A 24,880-nucleotide genomic window follows, 5' to 3' on the forward strand; every position below is an offset into this window, starting at 1 on the left:
AAACATCATCTTAATACTACCATTTGAATTTCAGTTATCAGTATCAGCTTTTTATTTGCTTTTTAATTATTCTTTTTTATTGCCTCAGACTTAAAAGCATGTGTCACAATGAATATATTATGCGAATTCCCTTTTAAATTCCTATAGTTCTTCAAAGGTCAGAAGTATTAGATATAGTTTATTACATAGTCCAGTATAGATAATGTTTTTTTGTTCTCCAGCAGTCTTCCTTGGTGTTCTAGTGTGTATGGTGGTGTGTTTTTTCTTTTTATTTTTTTCAATTCCCATCCTGACCTTTTGAACAATGTAATTGCAGACTTTTGAACAGCTTTTAGGTTTTGTTGTAGAAGTAATACTTATGGGGGGAGGGAGAGGTGTTCTTGTACAGTGTATTGACATCCCTCAGGGAAAAAGCTTTTTATATTGCAATATATTAAGGCCAATTTAACTTTGGCCAATGGAAATTAAATATTAGCCTGACGAAGTTATGCACTTTATGTCAAAGTGGAATTTTTTTCCTTCAGGAGCAAACAGATTACTGGCTCTCGGTGATATTCATGTTGCCACAATTAACAGAACTGGATCTCAAGAAGATTTCAGTGGAAGAGAAGGTACATAACCATTTCCTTCTGGAATTTTTCTAAATAAAGAATGTAAATACAAAAAAACAATGCACGTAGGTCAGGTTTGTTCACATTTGGGTTTCACAAATCTCCCTTCTTTCAGGCTACAAGACAGACTACAAATTCAGAGGTTTTTGCTTCTAAATCTAGCTGTGTATCTACAGAATTTCTGGAGCATTTGTAGCATGTAAAAATGCAAAACTCAATAAAAGCTTTGCTTCATAAAGAAATATTTATTTAGCAGCCATTGTTTAGCAGTTAGTAAATCTAAAGAGGTAGCTATGCTCAAGAAATACTATGTGGCAACCTCTAGAATACTGTTCTTTTTCAATGCTGTGTACTGCAGAGTGAACTCTGAAAGCTACAATGATGGTTGTTTCCGATTCTACTCCATACAGCTTTCTCAGTCAAATCTTTTCCCCTCAAAAAACTCCTCAGACTGCTTACAGTAACATTCTGTTCTAATAGAAACCATTTCCTCTCATGCTGTTTTTAGTATAATTTGGTTGCATTTTGTAGCATTTGGGAGCCGTGCTAGAATTGTTGGGATTAAAGGTTGTAAATTGGGGCTGGATATGAAGGAAGTATTCTCAAAAAGTGGCCCTTCAAGGGAATTCATCGCTCCTAACTTTAGTTGCATAAGTATCAGGGTTCTTGTTTAGTGCTAGGCTCTTGCTATCTTGAGCACAGAGAATGGATGATATCAGAGTGTAATTTACCCCACCTACCTGAGATGTTGATCTTATTCTTTCCTATGTGTCAGTCTGCATTCCTTCCAACAACATTTTGAATCCATTAAATAAATCCTTCTTTTTGGACTGTAAAAGTAAGCCTAGATGACTGATCTAGATGAGCATTAACTTTTGGATGATTAAAGTTATTTCAGAAAATCCTCTCCTCAGGATATTCTAGGAGTAGATAACATTAATAATAAAAATAAATAAATACAGCCCAATAGAGGTCAGTACCCTCAATAGAATTTTAAGAGAATGAATGGGGAGAATCCTTGGAGTTTGAATGCTTTTCCTCCCTGGAAAGACAGAAGTGCATTGTCAGGAGAAAACTGCAGTTTGCTTATGTTATTAATGCCCATTCCGTTCCTCTTTTAACGAATAAATGAATGGCTTCAGTCCCTAAGGATTTTAGTTTGGCATCTTCCACTAGCATGAAAGGATGCAAATTAATGGATAATTAAAACCTAAGCAGAATTACTTTATATCTTGTGTAGCATCCTGTTTTCTTTCCAGTAAAAGGTTGAATATATTAATGATGGTGAGATACTTCTGGCTGCCTTCCACCCATCTATCAAATTGTGTTTAAATCTCCTGAAAAGATTTATGTAGCAGAGTGCTTACAGACAAGCCAAATATGAAGACTGACCCTCATAAACATGAGGCCATCATTACTCATAGTGATCTGAGAAGCATATTACAGCTGGGAACAGTTACATCACTACTTTTCTTCTTTTTTTTTTTTTGCTCCTAAACTCTGGAAACAGGTTGATGCTGTGAATAAATACGATCCTCCTCCAGAAGTTGTCGCTGCTAACGACCATATGACTCAGATTATGTATGGCATGCTGCAGCCCCAGCGGATCTTTGACAGGTAAACTTACTTCCACTTCACGTCTGCTCCTGAGGGTGGCACTCAAGTAAAGCAGAATGTGTTGTCATATTTAGAGGGACATTTTTCTGTCCCTCTCCCACCTTTAAATTAATCTAATGAAGAGGAGATGTTCCACGGTATTTTTATTTTTTTTTTTTTTAGCAGTCTGGAAATTAGGCAAATCTTGTTTGGTTGAAATTGATTATGAAATGAAGTTAGTCATTCACCTCTGAAGTCTGAGACAGATTGTCCACAACTCTATTTCTTTTAAACAATCTGTTGAAACAGATGGTCATTTGCACCATAAATGAAAGATGGAAAATTTCTATCAATACCCAAAGGCAATTTGAAAGTCTCTTGAGAAAGAAGAGAGCTGTAAAACATTTCTTCCTATCCTGCTTACTCCTCTTCACACTACTGGCATCCCGTTGTGAGCAAAACGGCTTTATTTTGTGGCTTTGGGGCATGTTTTCTATTCATAAGGTGAAATTTCCAAGTTTGTACTTAAGGAAGTCCAGCGACTTCTTGCTTATGGGAGGCGAACATGCTGGCTGCTATTTAAAGCACAGAAGGGAGAGACAAGTCAATGTTCCCTTTCTGACATTGCTGTTGTCGTGGCAGGTGACTTCTCTGTCTCATTTCTCATCTAGAAGACGAAAGTCACCATACTTTGCTGCTCTGCAGATGAGTTATGATGTTTGCTTGGTAAAAGTTTGGGAGGTGCTTTGACACACCGTGATGGAAGATACTGTGACGTATTTGTGGTTTGTGATTATATCAACTACAATGGGCATTGAGATCAACTTTTGTGCCCAACGGCCTGTCTTAGCACCATTTAGAATGCTTTGGGTTGGAAGGGACCTCAAAGCCCACCCAATTCCACCCCCCTGCCATGAACAGGGACATCTCCCACCAGCCCAGGCTGTCCCCAGCCCCATCCAGCCTGGCCTTGGGCACTGCCAGGGATGGGGCAGCCACAGTTCCTCTGGGCAGCCTGCACCAGGGCCTCACCACCCTCATAGAAAAGAATTTCTTCCTTTGAGCTAATCTAAATCTACCTACCTTCAGTTTAAAGCCATTTCCCCTTGTTCTATCCCTACACCCCTGACACAGAGTCCCTCCCCAGCTCTCCTGCAGCCCCTTCAGGCCCTGGCAGCCCACTGGGAGCTCTCCCTGGAGCTTTCTCCTCTCCAGGCTGAGCACCCTCTGCTCCAGTTCCCTCAGCCCCTCCTCACAGGACTTGTGCTCCAGGCCCTTCACCAGCTTCGTAGCCCTTCCCTGGACACATTCCAGGGCTTCGATGTCTTTCTTGTACTGAGGGGCCCAAAACTGAACACATCAGATTCATGATTAAGATTCATGATTTAGCAACTCAATTTAAATTTTTAGAATATCTGTATTGCATGGCTTGTGTTTTTTTTTTATGAGCTTGGTGATGAAAGATAGATACCATCCCTGTGGCAATGATAGCTTCTAAGAAGGCTCTTCAGCCTTTAAAATAACGCCAAGCAGTTATTGACTGTCTTGCAGGATTGGAGATTTCTTTTTTTCAAAAACTAAAACACAACAGTTTTACCTGAAGGCATGGATTTTTGGCAGTGCAGACACAGCCCCTGTTTAAATATTTGTTTATTGGATTGTGTTTGTGCATCTTCGTTGCTGGAAAAAAAAAAAAACAATTCTGTGTCTTATCAGTGGTTCTGTGTATACAAACATATAAACACGCAGACCAGTATTTATGGTACTGACCAAAATTGTTAATGATGCCTTGAATGTTTGCCCATGCTCAGCTGGAAAACACACAACACAGTCATTAATGAAATCATCCTAATGATGATGAGTTAGTCTTCTACACTATAAAATGCCTATTGGAACCAGATTGGTATAGTTCATTTGCATCTATCTCAGATGAGATTATAATTAATTCTGTTTAGTAATATTTCCATTAAAAATAAAGACTGAAATCAAAGGAAAAAGTGATATTGTTGCATACCCCAGTCAGAAAACATAAAGTTTCTTAACCGTTTCCTCTCTTTCTGTGCTTTGTGATTCTTTAATTGCATGGCAACACATCACTGCACAATATTATGTAGATTTTACCCCAACTATAAATGCATGTGGCGTTTAAAAAGAGGTTGACTTAGTTATAACTGCTACGTGGGGAGCAGAAATGAAATAACAGTGGGCTCTTCGGTCTATCGGGCAAGCACGTGAAGAGGCTTGGTATCTGGCTATCAAGGATGAATTCATTCAGCGAAGAAATAGGACATCATTGTTAAAAGTTACAGAGGTAATTAAGTAGTGGAAAAATTTACCAGGGGTACCAGAGAATTCTCCACAACGGGACCATTGTAATTAAAATGTGCTCTAACAGAACCCCAGGTATCAAGCCTGAAACAAGAACCAACTTGGGGAAATCCTGTAGCCAGTGCGATGAGGGGGGCTGACTAGACGATGACAGTAGTCCCTTCTGGCCTTGAAACCTATTAATCTTGCACAGCAGTGTGTTGTTCTACTCACCAAAGTCAAGAAAAGTTGAAAGATGAACATTAAATGAGCCAAGGACTCTTTACCACAATCTGCTTACAAGTTATAGGAAAACCAGAGCTTTTAGGTTATCCTGACAATCAGTAAGCGGTGATGTAATGAGAGGTTGTATTATGTACGTGTTCTCCATGACATAATAAACCCAAGGAAATTGAGGATGCGTTCCTCTGTTCCAGCAATGGGAATTAATTTAAAGAGGAATTAGAATCCCAAGCATATTGTGCTAATGAGCTTATTGTGCTAATGCTGCCTGTTGTTTTGTAAATGTCACCAATTGGCACAGTAAGAAAAATACATTCGATCTCCCAATGGTTCTGCTGCTGCCTGGCTTTAAAATAGTCTGGAGAAAGGAACGCTGGACCACAATCCGGATTCGTTTTACAGTTTAGTAACAGCACATGTGTACAACCTTCAGCTGGTCAATTTATTAGGTGTGTCTGCTATTTCTTCTGAGAGAATAGCACTTACCTGCTCCATAGGAATTGGGAGACTGAATTGCATTATTATCGTAGTGCTTCTGAAACATCAAGCCCTATTATGTACATATAATCAGGTAGAAAATGGAGTTGTTTTGCTGCACCTAAAATAGGAGTAAAGCCATTACTGTGATTTTTCCCCCATGCTCATATTGGATGATTATCATTATTTCTTACAGAGCTAGGCACTTGTAAGAGAAAAGTTAAAAGAAAGAAAATCTGTTTTCAGGAATTTACGTCCACCTGTTTTAAATAACATTAAATGTACTCTTAGTGCGCAGAGGTGTTTTTCTTCCACTTTAACATTTAAATCCAGTTAAAGCTACTCATTAGTTAAAATTAAGTGGTTTTGAAACAATTCCAACTATTTCTGTCACGTCATCAAGTGGCATGATCTTACAGTCTGGCTGAGATTTAAAAAATGAGAATCCAAAGTTGCATTCCATTTTTAGATGCCTCAATTGCTGGACTTTCAGAAGTGCAAAAATGCCATTTATTCTGGTCTTTACAGCTGGAAGTGGAAATTCGGTGATCTAACCATCTGCTCAGCATGGAGAAAATGGAGCCTAAGTGAAGGCTTTGTATTTTTGCAACACTTTGCTTTCTTTCATTGTAGTGTTATTTGTGTTCGGAGGAGTTTAAGGGTCTTAGTGTCTCTCATTATCCTGAATTGAAGAGCTCTTTACAAATTGCCACCTTCATCTGGCAAGGCCGTGGAAGTCAGCAAGATTATATGCGGGAGTGCATAAAGGTGTGTAGGATTGAGTCCAGGTTCATGCCAGGCTTATTATCCTGATCATTAAAATATTACCATCCCCGCAACAGAATTGGAAAACTCTTAAACAAAACCCAGCAATACCGTAACTGCAGAGGGAGCTTTAGAAAAGACTATAAATCAGAGAAGATTATAGTACACATAGTATTATTCCTTTGGCAAAAGAGACCCAGGGGTCTTTAATGTGGTATTTTGTGCTATTTTTGTGTTTGGAACATATCAAACCGAGCGCACACTTCTCACAATTTTTGTCTACGCTGCGAACAATGCGAACAGTGTGATAGACAGATGAGATTAGTAGAAATGATGATGAAGCCTCCACAGAGGCTTTATACAAAGTTGCTGAAGACTTTATTTGGACCTGATATAATGGCTCCTTGTTTTCCTTTCTTGTAGCACTCTACCTAGTCTTGATGCTCCCTACCCCATGCTGGTATTAGTAGGACCTCTAGCCTGTGGTAAAAGAGAGCTTACTCATAGGATCTGCAGACAGTTCAATAATTTCTTCAGATTTGGGTAAGTTTACTTCTTAAGGTTAAAAGAACACAGTGATAAAGGCTAAAATTGCTCCTGTTTTTTTCTTTTTTTCTTTTTTTTAAAGAAGTTAAAAGTTAAAGACAACCTATAAACGGTTGTTGCTATGCATTTAATCTTTTCCCGGTGCTTGATTGCCTGAAGCCATCAAATACTTTCTTAAAAAGAAAAGCCGTTTAAATTATCGTGTTCTTTTCAAAGGTGAACGGCAAAGAAGCAAACAAAAAGTGTCATTTAGAGCTCCTTTTATTGATCTGCTCTATCTCTGCTCACATATGCCCCTCCACCTAAACATCTGCTTAGATATGTATAGATTTCTCTTAATTTTTGGAATGTGCCTGGGTGTAAACACATTAGCATGCACGTGCACACTGCATCCTGAAGCTAGGCAAGGAAGCAAGCGCAATTGCTGGACCAGTTTATTATCCTGCAAGTAGTGTTATCAAAGTAAATAGCACCTTTCAGGCTTCACCACCTGCTGGGAGGACTAATTTTCCCCCTTGGAAAGGCCTGAATTAGGATCCTTGCAGCCTTGGGCTTCCTGGGTATTTAGTGGAGAGAAACCAGCTCTTTCAAGGGAAGATTTGCCCTTTGTGAAACACTCACCTGAGCTATATGTCTATTTTCAGTACACACTAGATAGCAGTGATCTAATTTAGCCAGAATTCCTATCTGCCACCTGAAATTAGGTGGTGAAAGCTGTTCCTCGTGTTTTCCCATCCCATTCTCCACAATACCTAACTGTTGTAGGTCCTGCCTATGATGCATGTCTCTGATCTCAAATCCTGTATTCTAATTATTTTGTCTCCCCTCTATTTTCTCTTTTTTTGTTGTTATTTTTTAATAATTACACAATTTTATCCAATTTTATCATACTTTAACCATGCTTTCATACGTATAATAACATTTACCACATCTTGGACCCCTATTTGTGGACTCCTATGTACTGAATAAGTCAGTTGCAAGAAAAGCACCATGGGCTTGTGTATTTAGGGGATTAATTCCTCAGAGTTCCTAACATCAGGACCACGACCTACGTGTTGATGGGATGTCTAGTAGTAGCCTTCTTCTCCAACATAATAATCTGCAGTGAAGAAGCCTACGTGTCTGCGGTGTACTCAGATTATAGCCACATGCAGAATTAAGTCATTACACTGGCAAAACAAAAGGACGTTTTAAGAAAAGATCTGAGAAGCTATGGGACTGGAAAAATATCTTTTTGCCTTTCTTTAAAGATACTACTGTGTTTTGAATGACTAGACGAGAAATTACAAACTAACTGAATGCCAATTGAAATTTTCCAAGCACTGTGTGTGTTTTTTTAGGAGCATTGTTTTTAATACTGTGTATTTTATTTCCTCAAAGTTTCATGCATGAGGGGAAAAGAAGGGGATAGCGACAGAATCTTAACAGAGCAGAAAATTGCAACCATAAAGCAAAGTTGTATTTTAATTATTCAGTGGAGATTTAAGCAATTTTATGGCTTACTCTTTTAAATTTCAAACATTCCACTCATTAAAAATGTATTTCATGCGACATACCCTGGCAGTTTGAATGTAAACATGGCCTTGCAATTAAAAAGGGTTGTAACGTTTAGAAGTGTTTCAAAAAATAAAGTGAAATTGGACCCTCAAACCATCTGGATAGTACTCAAGATTGACCTTTAAAGGTGGATGCATTCATAATATCTTTAAAAAAATAAAATAAAATAATCAAGCCTCTGAAGTGAAATTTTACAGAGTCCATGAGTAGCACACTGTCCTCATTTGCCATATCTTCATGATTAAAAAAAAAAGTGTCACCCTCTAATGCTGTGATAATTAAGATCTGTCAAGCTCAATGTTATAGACTAAAATTCTTAGTGGTTTACAACTCAGCTATCTTAAATAAATGAACCAAAATTAATTTGTTCGCTGTTAGATCTCAATATAAAGGGGGAAAAATGAGTAAGTTGTTTTTTTTTTTGTTTTGTTTTCTGTTGGTTGTTTATACTTCTCCATTTTCTTAGGAAAATTCTCAGAAAGCAAGAAAAACAGAGAAAGAAATTGTATTTCTAGAAGTCCCCATGCTTTGGGGAACAGGAAAAAGCATTAAATAATTGTATTTTCATTGTAGCATTATCATCAAGCAAAAAATGTGATGATGTAGGGTGAGCCTAGTAGATGGGATACTAGCAGGTGGGATATAGATATTTTTTCCACGTTTTCCAGGGTAGTCCAACAAAAGTCAAGGAGATAAAATGTTCTCAGTGTGAATCAATGCTAGAGTTCCCCATCACGCTTCTGTTCCTGGTATCCTACAATGTAAAAAATTAAAAACAAAGCCAAACCAGAAACGATTAGCAAAATATTATTTCCTAAGAATATGGGCTACTCAGTAGTTTAATCCAAAGTTGCTACGTGCACTGTCTTAGCCATTTTTTTGTTGTTGTTGTTTTGGTTCTGTTCTGTTTTGTTTTAGTGTTTCACCCTGGTAATAAGCTCACATATCTGAGCTTTATCCTATTATCCTTGCGTGGTGGCAGGCAATTACTTTTCCTGCCTTGTGCCCCACTTATCTCCCTTGTTTGGGGATTGTTTCTCCCCTTAATAATGGGGCGCTATTCAAAGATTGGACTTTATATCTCTTTCTTAACCTTGGAGGTCAGCCTAACTCCTAGTCTCCTTTTCCATATTTAGGGTTCTACTTTATATCATTCACAAGCTGACATCACTGGAGAAAAATGGTTTCGGCATTTCTCTATTACAGGGCCCTGTGACAGCTTCAGCTCAGGCTATCCCGGGTTAGAGGGGATTTATAGCCAAAACGTAATGTTACATTTAAACTTTTTTTTGTGTATTTATGGGTTAATCTTTCAAATATGCAGCATTAGGGGTATGATTTGCACCTCTTTATATTTCTCATATTTCTTCTCTTCTTAAAAATAAAATGATTTGTAGTATTCTCCCTTTTCCCCCCTCCTATTCCATAGCTGCTTCTATGATTGAAAACAGGTTATTTCTTTATTATGCTATATATTTTCCAGTCCCTGTCATACCACCAGGGCAGCTTACTTTGGTGAAGAAAACAGACTTGATTACTATTTCGTTTCTCAAGAAGCATTTGACAAAATGTTGAGCACAGTGAGTACCTGATGAGTATTCAGCTAGGCCTGTTTCCCTACGGTCAGTGTGAACTCAACTTTTCCATCCAGCTCTGATGTTATTGTTTTATTTTTTGAAGTTTGTGTCTTTGTTTGCATGCCCTTTCACTCACAGTTATGTGGCTTAAGCGCATACACAGCAACCAGAAATTCATTGTACGTTTATATCTCTTTTTATCTTCTGTATGCATATATAGAAACCATTAAGTTGGCATAGTGGTCAGCAGGAATTTTTAGACAGTATTATAATGTAGAAAGAAGCTTATTTGCCTATGCAAGTATCTAGTGTGGGTACCAGAAGCAAAAACTCAGGAAATAACTGCCTTTTTTTTTTTTTTTTTCCCCAATCTTCCAGCAACCCTGCAGGGAATGCAGTCTTTTAAAGTTTCGCAAATCCCCCCTTCTGTCCCCCTAAAGGCATTGTCTTCCTCTCTGAAGGCAGTGTGCCTCCAGCTACTGTTTCTGATGCCTTTTGCTGCCTGGAATAAAACTTTGGCATGAAAAGCCACAACAGAGCTCATTATTTGTACATACACAAACAGGGGAGCCAACGCAGTGTTAAGCAACTGATCTGGTTCTTAACGGTAACTCTCAGCAATTGAAGAGTTTAAAATAATATAATCTGCCTTCATTTCTCTAGACATACTACTGGGAACCAAATTTTCAGTTGTCACTTATTAACTTTGAAATTTTTTGGCCAATTATGCATTCTCCGTGCAGGATTGTTTCTGTCCTCTTTTCTTTGGCGTCTTCTATTTTACATGGCGTAGCCATATGGTTTGATGTAATGTCAAAAGAAGGATGCCCCTTTTGCTTTAGATCTCGCTTTCTTTACAGCGTGACTGAATAACCAATGAAAGCTGTAACCTGTCAGCAGCTTGTTTTCAAGGCGCTGGTGTTTTATTATCCATGAACAATGCACAAGCCCATACCCTGCAGGCCCTTCTCTGCTCTTCTCTGCAAATTTCGTGCTCCCATCGGCCTCATTAGTATTGATGATTTGGGCAGGGAGAAACTTTGCTGGAAGAGAAAGAGAGGAAGTCCTCAGCGATTACTCTCCTTTAAGAAAGTTGTTTTCATTACAATATTTCCTTTGTCATTGTGCTTGCTGTTTTGGATTTCAGGGGAAGTTTATAGCAACCTTTAAATACAGTGGCTATTCCTACGGCCTTGGAAGAGACACTGTGGAATCAATTGCCAGAGAGGGCCTTGCAACGTGTGTTCACTTAGAAATAGAGGTAAGGATTGCATATTGCTTAACCATTTTTGAGTAAGTCATTTTGTGAGAACTCTGCTGGGGAAAAAAATCATGCACTTTCACTAAGGTTTGCTTCAGCAGCCTAGACATAGCAACTTAGTGACATAAGAGACATCCTATGCCTTCTGCCCAGCCTACCACTGCTGCTGGTAGATTTGGATGTGTTGTGTGGGCTGCCTTAGTGTCACTGGAGATCACAGAATTACAGAACTGTCTAGGTTGGAAGAGACCTCAAGATCATCGAGTCCAACCTCTGACCTAACACTAAATACAGCTGTTTAGTCAGATAAACTGTATCTGTAATTCCTCTGCGTGCATCAAGTAGCTCTCCATGGTCTGTACATCAACAGTACCTAGCATTTCCTTTATAGATACCCACATTTAGTCAGATGCATCCTACAGCTGGCTGCTTAAAATTTCTTAGTCAAGTTGTTCAATTTCAGTAGCCTTATCTCCCCACCATGTCTCCAGTATTTCCATCACAGTACCCTCAGCTCTTCATCCGTGTTCTGTCCACCTATCCCCAACGTTTAGGTGAATTACTCGAGAGCTGCATGCCTACTAAACCCCACATAAAAGGATGTCATACTTCTCCTTTCCAGTGAAACAGTGGAGGATGCATGCAGGCCAGAGGCAGTATTTTGGGCAGAACTGTTAAACGATGCAGTCTCTGTGAAGGATTGCTTTACCCTCTCTGAGATTTGTTGGGTGCACATGCACAGATGGCAGGATGTCAGGAGTCTGTGGTGCAGTAGGAAACGATGTCATGACAAAGTATCAAAACCTGTCTGTTGGAATCCCCAAAGAATAACTTTTTAGCTAATTTTCTAATTAAGTACTTCTCATTATCTTAGATGAAGGCTTGCTAGCTAGGGATTGAGGTGACAAAAATGAAAGGCAGGCTTCATTTTTTTCCAAATTCTTCCTACAAAATAAGCTTCATCTATATGAGCTTTTAGAATGAGACACTCTGTGGAGTGCCCAAAATATGATGCTGATTGTTGCTGGGCTTTGGTGTGTTTGCAGGGCTCAGCTCTGGGGGTTTACTACAAGTCTGTAGATGCTACTGCACTCCTAGATAGATGGGGAAAAATAGAGATTTTTAAAAGAAATAAATGTAGGAGACTGCAGTTCTGACTTAGGTTCCTAAGTTAGGGGAAGGACTAGGGAGACTTGAGCAAAAATTGATATTAAATTTCATTCATTGTAGGATGATTAGTTCATGAAACTGATGGTTGAAAACCTAGTTTTTAGAAAAGAGCCTGAGTGTTTGGAAGGAGTTTTAGATCCTTTCTAAGTCAAAAGAGTCTGTACGTGTTTATTGGCTTGAATAGGGACATACAAATAACTGAATAGCGGCATGTCAGGGACAAAAATAAATAAACTAGTAGCTCCTTGCTCAAATGGTCAACAATTTAGTGCTGCAGTCCTGCTCTTAAGGGCCTGTTACTTTGAATCTCTGTGTAGATTCATTTCTTCTTTTCCCCCCTGTCTTGTCAGAACTGTGAATCACCTTCAGTCTCCACTGATTGCAATAGGCATCGAATATGTTTGTTGTCTTGCCAGGCAGACCCTGAATTTACAAGGGAAGAAAAATAGGAGAAGATGAAATATGATGGAGTGGGGTGCCTTTTAAAACTGTCAGTTCTTCACAAAGTAGATGTGCTATCAAATAATTTAGGAGAAAGAATTTAATGGAAATTCATGTTTATTCATAAGGAGGTTAGCCCAGTGACATGGACAGTGTTCATATTTTTTACTGGATATTACTGAAGCTGTTGTCGTGGACGGACAGCTAAGAAACTCCTTTGTCAATGAAGTTTCAGGATCATGTAGTCATTATGCACAGTCTTGTATCACTCTGGACTCTGCTAGCAGATTGGAAACAATAATGGTGAGTTATGTATGTGAATAGAAGTTATCCAACTCCATTATCTTCTGCTACGCTCATAACAAAAGTGATTTAGCACTATTAAAAGAAATTTTAATTATGGTCCGTGGGTTGAGACTAAAAATTTAGAGCTGTTCATTCCCTTTAATCTACAGTATATCTTTTACCGATAAAGGAGACTGACACAAATTTTAACAGTAAAATCTTGCTGAGTCCACACTTGCAACTCATGAAGCTGCTGCAGTTCTGACACAGTTTGTACTGGAGAAAGCATGTTTGCAGTGCTTTTCCTTTGCTTACCTGGCCATGAATATCTCGATAGTAACTGAAGGATCTGCATGGGCCAGCCAAGGGTGTAGTGACAGAGTGGCTCATGTGGCTCATTATGCTTCCAGAAATGTGGGTACACCGTGGCTCCTGCCAGAAACCACTCTCTGTTACTCTTATTGCTGGTTATCCAGTCATTTAGGCTGTGGAATCAAAGGAAGCAGGATAAAATGCTAGTTGCATCTTTTCTGTTACCCTGTGTTGTAAACCGAAGAGATGAGCTATGGTAATTAGATGGGCATCTTCAACTCAGGCAGCCCTTTGATCATTCGTGACCTCATATTCAATTTCAGGAAACTCAGATGTACTTTTTTTAATATTTTTTTTCCAGCTATCTCTTTGGTTTCAAATAGAATCAGCTCCTGCGTTTTCCTATTCTGTATTCTAAGGTCACTTTCTTCATTTCATGTTAGACAGTCACTCATTTTTTTCCTCCTCCTCAAACCATCCCAAACTACGGATGGACTGCCTTTCCATTCCTGTGTAGATCATACAAATCGTTTTTTTAATTATTTCTTGATCAGAAAAAAGAAACATTAATTGTCTAATCATTAGTAGTCTAGGTATAATTATTACAGGAAGCAGTAGAATAATTTAGAGTATTTATACACTGAAAAAGTCACAATTTGTAATACAATTAAAACTGTAACACATACTCCTTGCTTTCTGCCTGTTTTCCTGGTGTTGTGCTCACCCTTTCACTGCCCCTTTGGGCTCTAAGGTTGGTGGTTTCCCTCTGCTGCTGTTACTGGGGGGGGAGTTCCAATGAGTTGTGAACACCCAGGTCCTTTGCTGGAAGGATATTTATGTTGATAGTCTCTTCTTTCTCTTCCCAGGATCCTCTTGGGGTCTTATTTATACATTTGGTAATGCACATTTACACCTTTCTCATTCTCCATTGGTCTGCAGCCCCAGGTTACATCTGAATTTATTATACAGTGTCTATTATGCCAGTTACTATTTCTTCTTGTTTGCCCTAAAACCAGTTTTGTCCAGCTTCAGGTCCATATTTTTTAACTGCCCCTTACTGACATGTTTACAGCTGAGGTCTCTGGTGTCAAGCCCGTGCCCCTTCTCTTATCGTTCCATGCCTGTACTCCTTTACATTGTCTTGTGTCTCCACTTCTCAAGGTCTCTGCTATCGTGCCAGGCCTGGATTTATCCACACTAAGTCATAAACACCTCATTCTACCTGGAACAAGGGCTTGTTACAGCTATCTTTATAAAACTATGGCTTTACCACACATAGATAAAAGTAAAACAAATTAGATAAAGACACCTGGTCAACAAGAGGAATTGCTGGCACTGCTAAGCCAAGTAAAACAAAGATACAGGCAAGTCAAACAAAGAAATTTTCAGACAGCAGGACAAGGCTGAGTCCTGAAGCCTTGAAAACTTGGTGGGAATCTTGTGGCCTGTCACAGCAGTGGTGATAGCATGTTACAGGGCTATTGAATGAAAACATTCTTCAAAGTATGAGTTGGTGCAAAGGAAAAACTTGTAAATTCAGGATTGGTACCATTATGTGCATCATTTAATAAGACCTTGGCTTTTGAAGGTCCTAGCACGCAGACAGGTATCCTTTTGAACTTGTTTCTTTTATAAAGTTGAATGCCAGATGTGAGACTTTGCATTCAGGACAGAGTTGTCCAAAGCTCAGCCATACATTCAAAAGGCACTCTGGTTCAGGAACAAAACATTGCATTTTTCTGTTTGATTTTAAAGGGTGTGCGCAGCTTGAAAAATACCTACTTTAAACCCAGATATATCCTGGTGGTACCAATGAACAAACAAAAATATGAGGGACATCTGCGGAGGAAAGGATTATTCAGCAGGCCGGAGATTGAAGAGGCAGTATCCAGAGTGGACATGTACATCAAAATAAGTCAGGATTTTCCAGGATACTTTGATGCAGTTGTGAACACAGGTGAGTTAATCTCATACTATAAAACTGACCCCTAAAATTGCAGCAATAGATGGACTTTTACAGCAATAGATTGATTTGCCTTGTTAATTATTGTCCCAAGAATCTAAAAGCTCTGTAGATCTCTTAGGTCTGAGTTACTCTGCTATGTCCAAGTTATCTTGAAGTCCACCTAGAAAGCAAAGCAAATAATTGAACTCAGGGGCTCGAAGTATTGTCTCCCATGAGAATGTTAATCAGATGTTCAGTGCTAATTACCTGTTGGTTTCTGGACAGAGGTCAGAAGTGCTTTTGACCTAACAGATCTAATTATCTGTGGAGCAGATAGGCTCTTTTCAAGTTTGGAAATGACAGCTGATGTGCAGCCTCACTATAAAGGAGAGGCTGCTGCAAAGATTTTGTTCTTAGGACTCTTCCACTTAGTAACTTGTTCAAATCCCCCAGCCTGAGACAAGGAATGTGCGAGTGGTCAATATTTCATTAAAACCAATGTTTGCTTCTTGATGTTGAGGGATTGAGAGTAACAGATGGTGGAGAGGAGTTTAATTCATTCTCTTTGTGCCTTTTTGTGGAGGTGATTTTGTGGTTCCTCACAGTGATGGTGAAATATGTGTATCATCGTGGTATGAAAAATACTATTTATAGTTATTGCTGAGGGCATATGATCACAGAATACGCAGCTTACAGTTTAAATATAGCTTTTAAAAATAAAGTAAAACACAGTAACACAAACTGTAGGAGAATATTTAGTTGAGTGCAGAAAGCCAGAACTGAGCTGAATTTCAGATTATTTGCTTGAATGTGCTGTTTATGATGATTTTTCTCCCAAAGAGATGAGCTAGATGACTTACGAATGCATTTCTGTCTCAGGCTTCTGTGCTTTCTGTCTTTGTACTGAAGAAACGTTGATTTTTGTGAAACTCTTATCCCCTTCTGCAGATGAATTGGATGAGGCATTCACAGAACTGAGGTTCCTGATAAAGGCCTACCTGGGTTTGGAGCCACCTGCAGTTTCTGATACCAGTCAAGACTTGAACAGCAAAGCAGGATCAGGTACTGTGTCTGGGCACATACTACTACTGCTTCTGTCAGTAGAGCATTCCAACTTATTTGTTACAAGAATTAAAACCTGGGAATGATGCAACCTGTGTGAGACTGCTTGTCTCTGAAAGCTCTCTGTGCTGCTCTGTAATGGGTCTCCTGGGCTTTTTCTTCCCTGGGATGTAAATCTTTAATGGACATCTTTCCACGTATTTTACAGCGCTGTGTGCCCTGAGGCAATAATATGTAGAAAGTGAGTTACCTGACTCTTGCAAGGATGCTTTTGGGCCGAGGATCTCCCGTTCATTCCAGATGAATCACAACCCAGATGTGTCCCTGGCTGAGAGCTTTGTGCCTATCAAACTCTTGAGCAGCAAGAAAAGGGCATGGCACTCAGAGCTTTCTTGTCACTCTCCCCCAGGAGAGCCAGAAGCATAAAGAAGTATATGAAAACAAGGATAGCAAGATGAATGGAGGCAGCTTAATAATTCACTCCAAGTACTTTTGGAGCTACCCACTTGGTGTAAACCCAGCTGGGTAGCCTGTGGTGTAAACCAAATGATTGGCCCTGTGTTTAAAACAACCCTTTCACTACCTGAACCACCAAGGTTGGAGCCTCATGATTACTTTAGCCTAACCCAAGCACATGCTGCTGCACAAAGCAGTCGTGGCCAACTTAGCTCTCATCTGTCCATTTCTAGTCTTTCCCTTGCAGCATAACTAAGATTAGCTTGTGAGATCTAAGAGAACTCAGCTCTATCCCATGTATTTATTCCAGACAGGACAGGTTACCAGTGAAGATAAAAGCCGAATATGGTCTCTAAAATATGGAGGAAAAAGAAATAAGAAACTGATATTATAGTTATAAGATATTGCACATCATGGACTAACAACACACTCATTTATGTGAACTCTTTCCTCTAAGAGCCTCTGTGGTTTATGGCTGTCTTGGTTAGATCCATTGCAACCGGAGAGTAATTAGTTTCTGAAGTAGCATGGAGCCAATACTCATGACCTTCTGTGTGGCTCAGACAGCTGCAAATAAAAGCAGATGAAGGGAGGGCAAAAATGTCTGAAAATGTTAATAAAGGATAGTGCAAAATTCATCAGTTCATCAGTTCAGGTAATTTCGTATCCTGAAAGAATTAATAAATACAGATTTCCCAGTGGAGAAGAAAAAGCTTCTACTCATATTGTGGCACCTCAATGCCACAGCAGTGGGTACTTTTTCCGAAGAATCTTATTTAATCTTAATCTATGTAGATTTTATTTTCATATCTAGAGCTAGCACATTTGTTTGAAGTCAGGAGGAAGAATTCCTTGCCTTAATGACTACAGTCTTGTTACTTATTTGTCTTAAAACCACTGGAGATGTTTTGTCCTGAGAGGCAATAAAACCCACCAAAACCCTAACTAGATTATCAGGAAAGAAGAAAAAAAGGAGTAAAGATAAAAGATTTGTGTGTAATTGTGGTATTTTTAAAGATATGTATGTACATACCTGAAGTTCCTTTAAAGGACTCTGTGTTCCTCAGTAGCTGAGTTATTTCACTGAGTGGCTTGTTGCTAGTTAGAGAAACTTCATTAACAGCACTGGATTTTGGCAATTCTGCTGTCCATGAAGTAACTTTTAAATTTACTATGCACCATTAAATTCATTTAGAGCTTCATTTATAGGTGTTTAAATAAATTTAACTGTCCTATCTCTAGCGATCATTCCTTCTTATGGACTCTGTGAAATAATTTATTTTTAAAAACTTGCCTCAAGGTTGTCTTTAATATGGACATTTTTAGTAAGATAGTAGCAGGGGAAAGATTGGTTCTGCGAGATTATGATAGGTTGTTAATTCTTTTTTTAATGAGCTGCTCTGCAAGATCTTTCGCTCGTGTATAGAGTAAAAATACTGGAGAAAATAGATAAGTTCTTTTTTACAAACTTTTTATAGCCGAAATTTAATATATTGCAGAGCTGATAATGCTTTGTACTTGCATTAGCAGCTTTCATCCACAGAGCCTGGTACTATGCAACCATTAATTATATCTCACAGCAGTCCTGTGGAGTATGTGTTGCTATTTGTATGTTACAAATGAGAAAAGGGACATTTATGCTAAAGACTGATTATTTGGGATGCTGGGCACCAGAAATCCCACTGAAGTTTTGGCAGTGTGAAGCCCTGCACCTTTGAAGGTTGGGCTCTGCTACTTACTCAATGTCAAAATGGGTAATTTACCGTGACTGAAACAGAGACCTCGAATCTCAAGTCCTGTCTCCTCTTTACTTAACACCAGGTTTCCTGGCAGCTACAAACAGGTATATAATGGTTAGGCAGCAAGTCATCTGAGGACTGTTGAAACTTTTTTTTTTTTATAAATGCATATAACAAGAAAAATAACCAGATTTAGTGTATGAACATGCATATGGATTGAATTGTCTATTCCCATTGTGTGTATCATGTGACTTCTTAGTCCTATGTGATTTGGCACACAATGCACTTAAACCTTTCTTATGATTAAATTTCTGCAAAAACTATCATGTAGCAATATTTATAAGAGTGTACTTACAAGTATCTTACTTGTAAGCTTACATTCAGGTTTGATTCCTTGCAATCCAGCAGCGGTGCAAGTCTTTGCATTTTTTTGTTCACTGAAATTTAGCTAAGTAACAGAAGGAAAGGCTTCCCACTCCATCCCCCGTCAGATTCTAAGAGCTCTGAGGAAGTCAAAACTCCTAAATAGGCAGACTGCAATTAGCTTAAAGTCATAAGAGCGGGGCACATGAGAGTATCCATAACAAAATGAACTTGTCTGTATGGTTAAACACCTCTTCCTAATCCATAAATATAGCGTGATGGGTTTCTTCTCAGATTTGTCATTGTTTTCATTTGCCTAAGTATTGAGGGACTACATTAATTGTATCTGTGAAGTTTAAAAGGTTTTGGGGAAACTGAATAGTTTATATCCTTTTTAACTTTCATGGTTATCTGTTGCAAATCCAGAATGGTGCCAAAAGCCAGCTCACGGTTGCAAATGCAACTTTCTTTCTGCTCTCTGTAAGCAAAATGCTGCTTGGAATTTTATGTTTTGAGAAGTGTCTTTTCCATATTAGGTTCAAGAATGCGTCTCTTACAGGAGCAATCATTGTCACCCAGCAGACTAATTGCTGGCACTGCTCAGTCTTCCTCTGTCAATGAGTTCTTGGACTCTTCTGCCAAAAACTGTTCAGGAGGCACCTTGGACAAGTTTGCTGCACAGCTGACCTCTGTGGTAAGGAACATTTGCTCTAACCTTAGGATGGAAATAAGTTCTGTGCAAAAACTACATCAGACCTTTATTTCTCTGGGAAAAAAAAAAAAAAGACTCTTGTTGTTTAGATGTCTTTTCTTTCAACTATTTACCCGTTCCCCAGAGTTCAAGGCAGATGAATGAGAATGAAGCAGGTAAGCTCAGTTGAGAGGACAGGCTAACAGTTCTGCTCAATTTTACACCAGAATAAGTCTATTTATCATAATGGATTTCATCCAATTGTGTGCTGGTGTAAGGGAGCTGAATATCATCTCTCTCTGTTCTGCTACAAGATATTGAAACTTCCCTATTCAGAGCAAATAGCTAGATGCAGTTAATAGGACAATGAAGATTACTTATGAACGCCATCCTGTGGCAGTGGAAAAACTCATTCGGCTGAGTGGTTCACAGCGAGTGCTAGTGATAACTGCAACAGATCAAATTTGAGCACATTTTTCACCTGCTTTTACTTTTTCACTCAACAGATTCAACAATGTGCTTGGATTTCAAATAACCTCTTACAACTTCAGCTCCATCTCTCTCTTTTTTTTTTCTTCTTCTTAATGGTGTTTTCCCTCAAGGCATTCATTCTCCTTGCAGGCAGTGGGGGGGAGTTGGGGCTATGAAGCAGATGTGTCTAATGCTCCTTTTATACGACAGCGACAAGAGAAAGAGAAAAAGAAAAATGAAAGCTTTAAACTTTGTTCCATTCCAAGGTTATGATGTCATTGTGATGAATGATGGCTTGGCAGGCATGACTTGCTGTACGATTTTGTAACTCTCTCTGTATTTGTAACTACCTCTGATGTTTGGAATTAGTGTTCTAGATGAACCAAAGTAGAAGACCCTCTACCCACCCCCAGCCTGTTTCCCAGGATTTAAAAAAGGCTTTCTTAGGTGTGGAGAAAGGTATGGTTGTAAAATGGCTGGCGTAAGTAAGGAGCCTCATGTCTTTCAGTTTTCTGAAATGAAATACCTCCTTTCAAGCCATGCAGATCTCAAAAACTGTCACAAGTGTTGTTGGTTTTCATGTTCCTTTCATCCCCAGTTTTGTTAGTTCAATGTGAGAGAGAAGGCTGAATTTCTCTTACCTTGGTGGCTCTCTGCCAGCACTCTTACCCCCAGCAATTTATTTTCCTCATTTTTTTATTTCATCTTTTTTATTTTTATTTTGAAAGTTTACATTTTGTCAAGTCAGGGAGAAGTGGTTTATGATGAAGGAGGCTATCATTTACCATGGGTTTAACTTACTTAGGTGCTGCAAGGCTCTCTTTCTTATTAGTTGCCTTGTTCACTGCTGCTAATATCTTTTAGTTATTTACTACGCTAAGTTTTCGATATATTTTCACACGCAGAGGAAGCTTTATAGTGTCAGCTGAAGTGTCAATGTAGTAAAACCTTCAAGGTGAAACACAGGTGCCTCTTGGACTGTATTTAATGAGAGGAATATAAATGTCTGTGGCCTTTAAAGTCAAATTTTTGCACTTAAGGCACCCAAATAATGTGCTGTCGCTGCAGTAAACACATTCTACTCCCATCATGTAGAACAGGAAAATAACAAATATGAAGAAATTATAGGTGTGAATTTTCCACAAGCAGAATAAGAAGCAGAGCCTGCTCCTTAGGGAAAGACAGTAGATCAGATTCCCTGCAGCCTTATCCCTTGTGAACGTGCCAACCCTGCACCGCTTCTGTGCAGTTGTAACGATACAAGATATGATCAGAAAGGAATCTACACCTGTAATCCCCACCAAAAAAATAGGGGACAGAACTGTCCAGAAGAAAACACAGCATAACCCAAGCTCAGCGAGCACTTAAACAGACCTATACTTAGCATAAACAGCGAGGGAAAGTGCAGGAATTCACCATAGTCATAACTTGAGCTGTTAACTATATTCTCTTTCATTTCCAATACCATGACAAAATGCTTCTCTTACAGATGTGATTTAGCTATTAAACTGATAACTATCAATGGCTATCAGTTGATAACAAAGTAGGATGTAATAACTTTGCTTTGAGATTTACATCTAAGCACACTGTAGTTCTGCATTTGTCTGACCGGAGAAATTACGTTGTGCTACAGCACGTGTTAATTAACAGACCCTTAAAACTCGGGACCGTATTTTCCAGTCTGCTGAGATCGTAATGTGTTCATTGTTCAGTCGTTTTAACCAACTGAAATTTGCAGAAGGTAATCCCTCCTCTGAGAAGGGAATATCGGTTGATACAGAGTTGGTCAGGCAGGTTTTCAGCATTGCTGGAGCAAGGAGGCAAAGCCAGTGTATTTGAAATGTCGCAAAGGCAATTTTGTCTGTATTCAGTCCCCTCCTGGTGAAAAGAAGCTGAAGACAACGGCATAACTAGAATTATCCCCGCTCTAATATGCGGTAAGGTTGGGATGCATCAAAAGTGGCTCTCTGCAGACACTCCTTCTACGTCCTGGCACATTTTGGCTCTTATATGAAGAAACGGGGCTACACTGGAGATGATCTTCATCGTTCAAAGCTGGCAAGATTTCAGAGCAAAACTTGGTTTGCATAGATCGTATTTTGCACCTTTTTGGTTACAGTACTGCTCTGCTGTTTTCCCAGAATATATAAATGCATATACTTTAGGGTCTTAACAAAAGAGAGGAATATTACAAGCAATTAAGTTACCGTGTATGCTTTCAAGGCACTATACAAATTTGGTTGTATTTCCTTATCAGGAAGAAGCTTCTCTACAAAGGCGCCATGCTGCAGCACGTCAGGCTCTGTCAGGGAAGGCACCTAGTGCATATGTCCAGCTGTTTCAAAGGTAATGTAGAGGAGTTTCAGCCAAGTCCTTCACAACCAAGTGAAAAATGCTTGTTTTAGATTTTTTTCTCTGCTATTCTTAAGGGTGAATGATTAGGATCTGCCAGGGACTGCAGGTCTCACAGACAACTGTCCTTTCTATCACGTTTAAATCTCGCCATACAAATATATCTCACACGGTCTGTCTTTTGACTTAGGAGCTCAGCAGTTCTGAAATGTGTACCAAAAATGTATGAGGTAGAGCCATCCACAAGCAAGTTGTCTAAAACTATGAAGTTATTACCTGTTTCTTCTCCGAGAAAGCAGAATAAGATCCTTCTTCCGGCAGCTCGCAGTCTCCAACGTGTTTTTCAGTGCTACTGGTGATAAATGGACAGTCAGAGCCTTGCTCAGCACAAGGTTGTTTGCAATACACATCTGTGGATAACTCTGTTTAAATCAGAATTTCTGAAAGCAGACTTTACTTTCTGACTTTTTTTTTTTAATTTTGCAATTTGTTTGTTTCTAGAAAATGCATTCTATCTTTACTGTCTCTCTTCTTTCTTCTTCCTCATAGTCACAGCCCTGCAAAATGGTGTTATGTCTGTAAATCCTGGTGTACCACCTTTGGTTGGTCTTTTGTGGGATCCTTGACTTCACTTGGTAAATACTGGTGTAAATCTTCCTAATTTTAATTTTTCTGTTTGCTTTTTTTCCTACTTGTCTTGAAAAGGCTCACAGTGTTGATGTTTAAAGTCGAACATGAACCTCCAAGTCAGCACTCATCAAAATTATTAGAACAGTTCACACCTTTCATCTTGTTTCAGGCCTCTACAAATGCAGTCACCAGTTATACATACCAGCTTTTCACTGACAAAGACTGGAGACTGACTCGATAAAAATAAATAAATAGGGAAATTTAAAAATCAGTGAATTAAACTGTCATTAGAAAAAACAACGGCAGAAGCCTAGAGCCAGAAATGCATAATTATGGTACATTTTCCAAATCTTTACTTAAATAAAAGTTTAACTAGTTTAAGGAAGACTTTTCTCTTCACTCATTCATTTTAAACTACGTTGTACTGAGAAGAAAAATGGAAATCGGTGTTTTCTTCTGCTGTATGTTCTGGTTTTGATTTAGTGTGGCAATGTGAACTGTTCATCTGAGTCTGCATTAGTCTGCTGCTCTTTGCACCCTTTATTCCACAATACTCGTTCTGTGGAAGCTGATTTTGGAGTTATGCATGGAGCTGTTTCAGCAGAGCTGTCAGGCAGGTGAGAGAAAATCCTGTCACCCCCAATCAGCATTTGCAATTACCAGGCCCCGAGGGATGGATGCGCTCGGCGGAATTGGAGGCAAGAGTAGACAACGCACCATTCCATGCAAGAGGTTAAGTCAAGAAATGCCGTAAATAAGAAAGTTTTAAAATGGTTGAAATTCTGCAAGAGAATCTGATTCCTGGAACGTAGCAATTAGTGGAGAACCTGCTAGGTGTTGTCCAGTTCAGTGCTGGTGCGTGGTTGTTCTGTTGAAAGTTTTTATTTGTCCTGGATCAAATTAAGTTTTAAATGCCCTTAAGAAGGGCTTTCACCTTGCAACAGCTCACCTAGGGTTTGATGGCTCTTTCTTTTAATGTATAATTATGCTTAAATTTACAGTAACTTCAGAAGTTACTGTGTATGTCAGCTCAGCTGTGGTAGTAATCTTTATGTGTGCTCCTAGCCCATAGGAAATGTAATGTGATGTGGCTTTTTTTTTTTAGCTTTTATCAAGGGCTGGGCAAGGAGCTTGGGCACAGATTGTGCAGCTCAGCTCGAGCCTGGTAATTGTCTTATTTATAGTAATATTACTTGTACCATCCAAATAATGTAGGGGTACTTAAATTGTTATCTTGTTTTATACCTTTCGATGATTCTCTTACACTGTATGTATTGTAACATCTTTCTGTGCAAGCCTGGCCTTACTAAGTTCAGTAGTGTTACTAGAAATTCTCTCTAATTTGTTAATTAATTCTCAAAACTGACCAGAGTATTTCAAGTGTCCCTACAACAAGAGCTGGCAAATAAGACAATAGCCAGTCTACATTTATCTTAGCTTCAGTGCTTTCCAGATTTCTCTTTGCTATGGAAAAATACTTTTTTCAAGCTGTATTTTAATTAGAAACTCTAATTTCTCTTTCTACCTGGCTACATAAATAGGACAGAGGTCATGCCTGTTTGAAATCTGGTTTTAAAAACTCTTGCTGTCTAGTTTTTGCCCGAATCTTACCAGCTTTGTTCTGAATATTTTATATTTAGAACATGATACACATTTTCTTTATTTTTGTTGTCAGCAACAGTGCATAAAAGCACTTGGTCCACTTAGTTGTTTATTTAAAAATGAGATTTCTTTCACTGGTGGTACATCCAGCCTTACAGAGGCTTTTAGCTAATGAATCTTGATGTAGCAAACTTACAGCCATCGCGCTCTTCCGTAAAGGCACTTAGCAAGTTTTGCCAAGCAAAAAGGTTTTCTTTTTTCTTTTTATTTCTTTCCTCAGCCAGATCAGTTCCCTAATCTGTTTCACTCCCTTTCTGAAGGGCTGCCTGTGCTGGCATCAATCTGGGAGTGTGAGCGAGTGGCCGTGGACCCCAAGTGGCAGAGGACAGAGGCAGCTCAGCTTGCTTCTGAACAGTGCTGC

At 39.0% G+C, this 24,880-nt stretch overlaps 1 protein-coding gene across 1 annotated transcript in view; it reads left to right on the forward strand.

Moving 5' to 3' along the window:
• Positions 1–24,880, forward strand: part of LRGUK (leucine rich repeats and guanylate kinase domain containing) — a gene marked incomplete at both ends in the record, with an annotated part of 49,126 nt that overhangs the window by 15,559 nt on the left and 8,687 nt on the right. Inside the window, 9 exons of the mRNA XM_084306394.1 lie at positions 525–611; positions 2,122–2,228; positions 6,423–6,542; positions 9,586–9,682; positions 10,827–10,940; positions 14,904–15,105; positions 16,042–16,155; positions 19,250–19,407; positions 22,133–22,221. Of these exons, the coding sequence (XP_084162520.1) occupies positions 525–611; positions 2,122–2,228; positions 6,423–6,542; positions 9,586–9,682; positions 10,827–10,940; positions 14,904–15,105; positions 16,042–16,155; positions 19,250–19,407; positions 22,133–22,221 (1,088 nt within the window). The remainder of the gene's footprint in view (positions 1–524; positions 612–2,121; positions 2,229–6,422; positions 6,543–9,585; positions 9,683–10,826; positions 10,941–14,903; positions 15,106–16,041; positions 16,156–19,249; positions 19,408–22,132; positions 22,222–24,880) is intronic.

Source organism: Netta rufina (assembly GCF_964035555.1).
Source record: "Netta rufina genome assembly, chromosome: 1".
NCBI classification, from domain to species: Eukaryota; Metazoa; Chordata; class Aves; order Anseriformes; family Anatidae; genus Netta; species Netta rufina.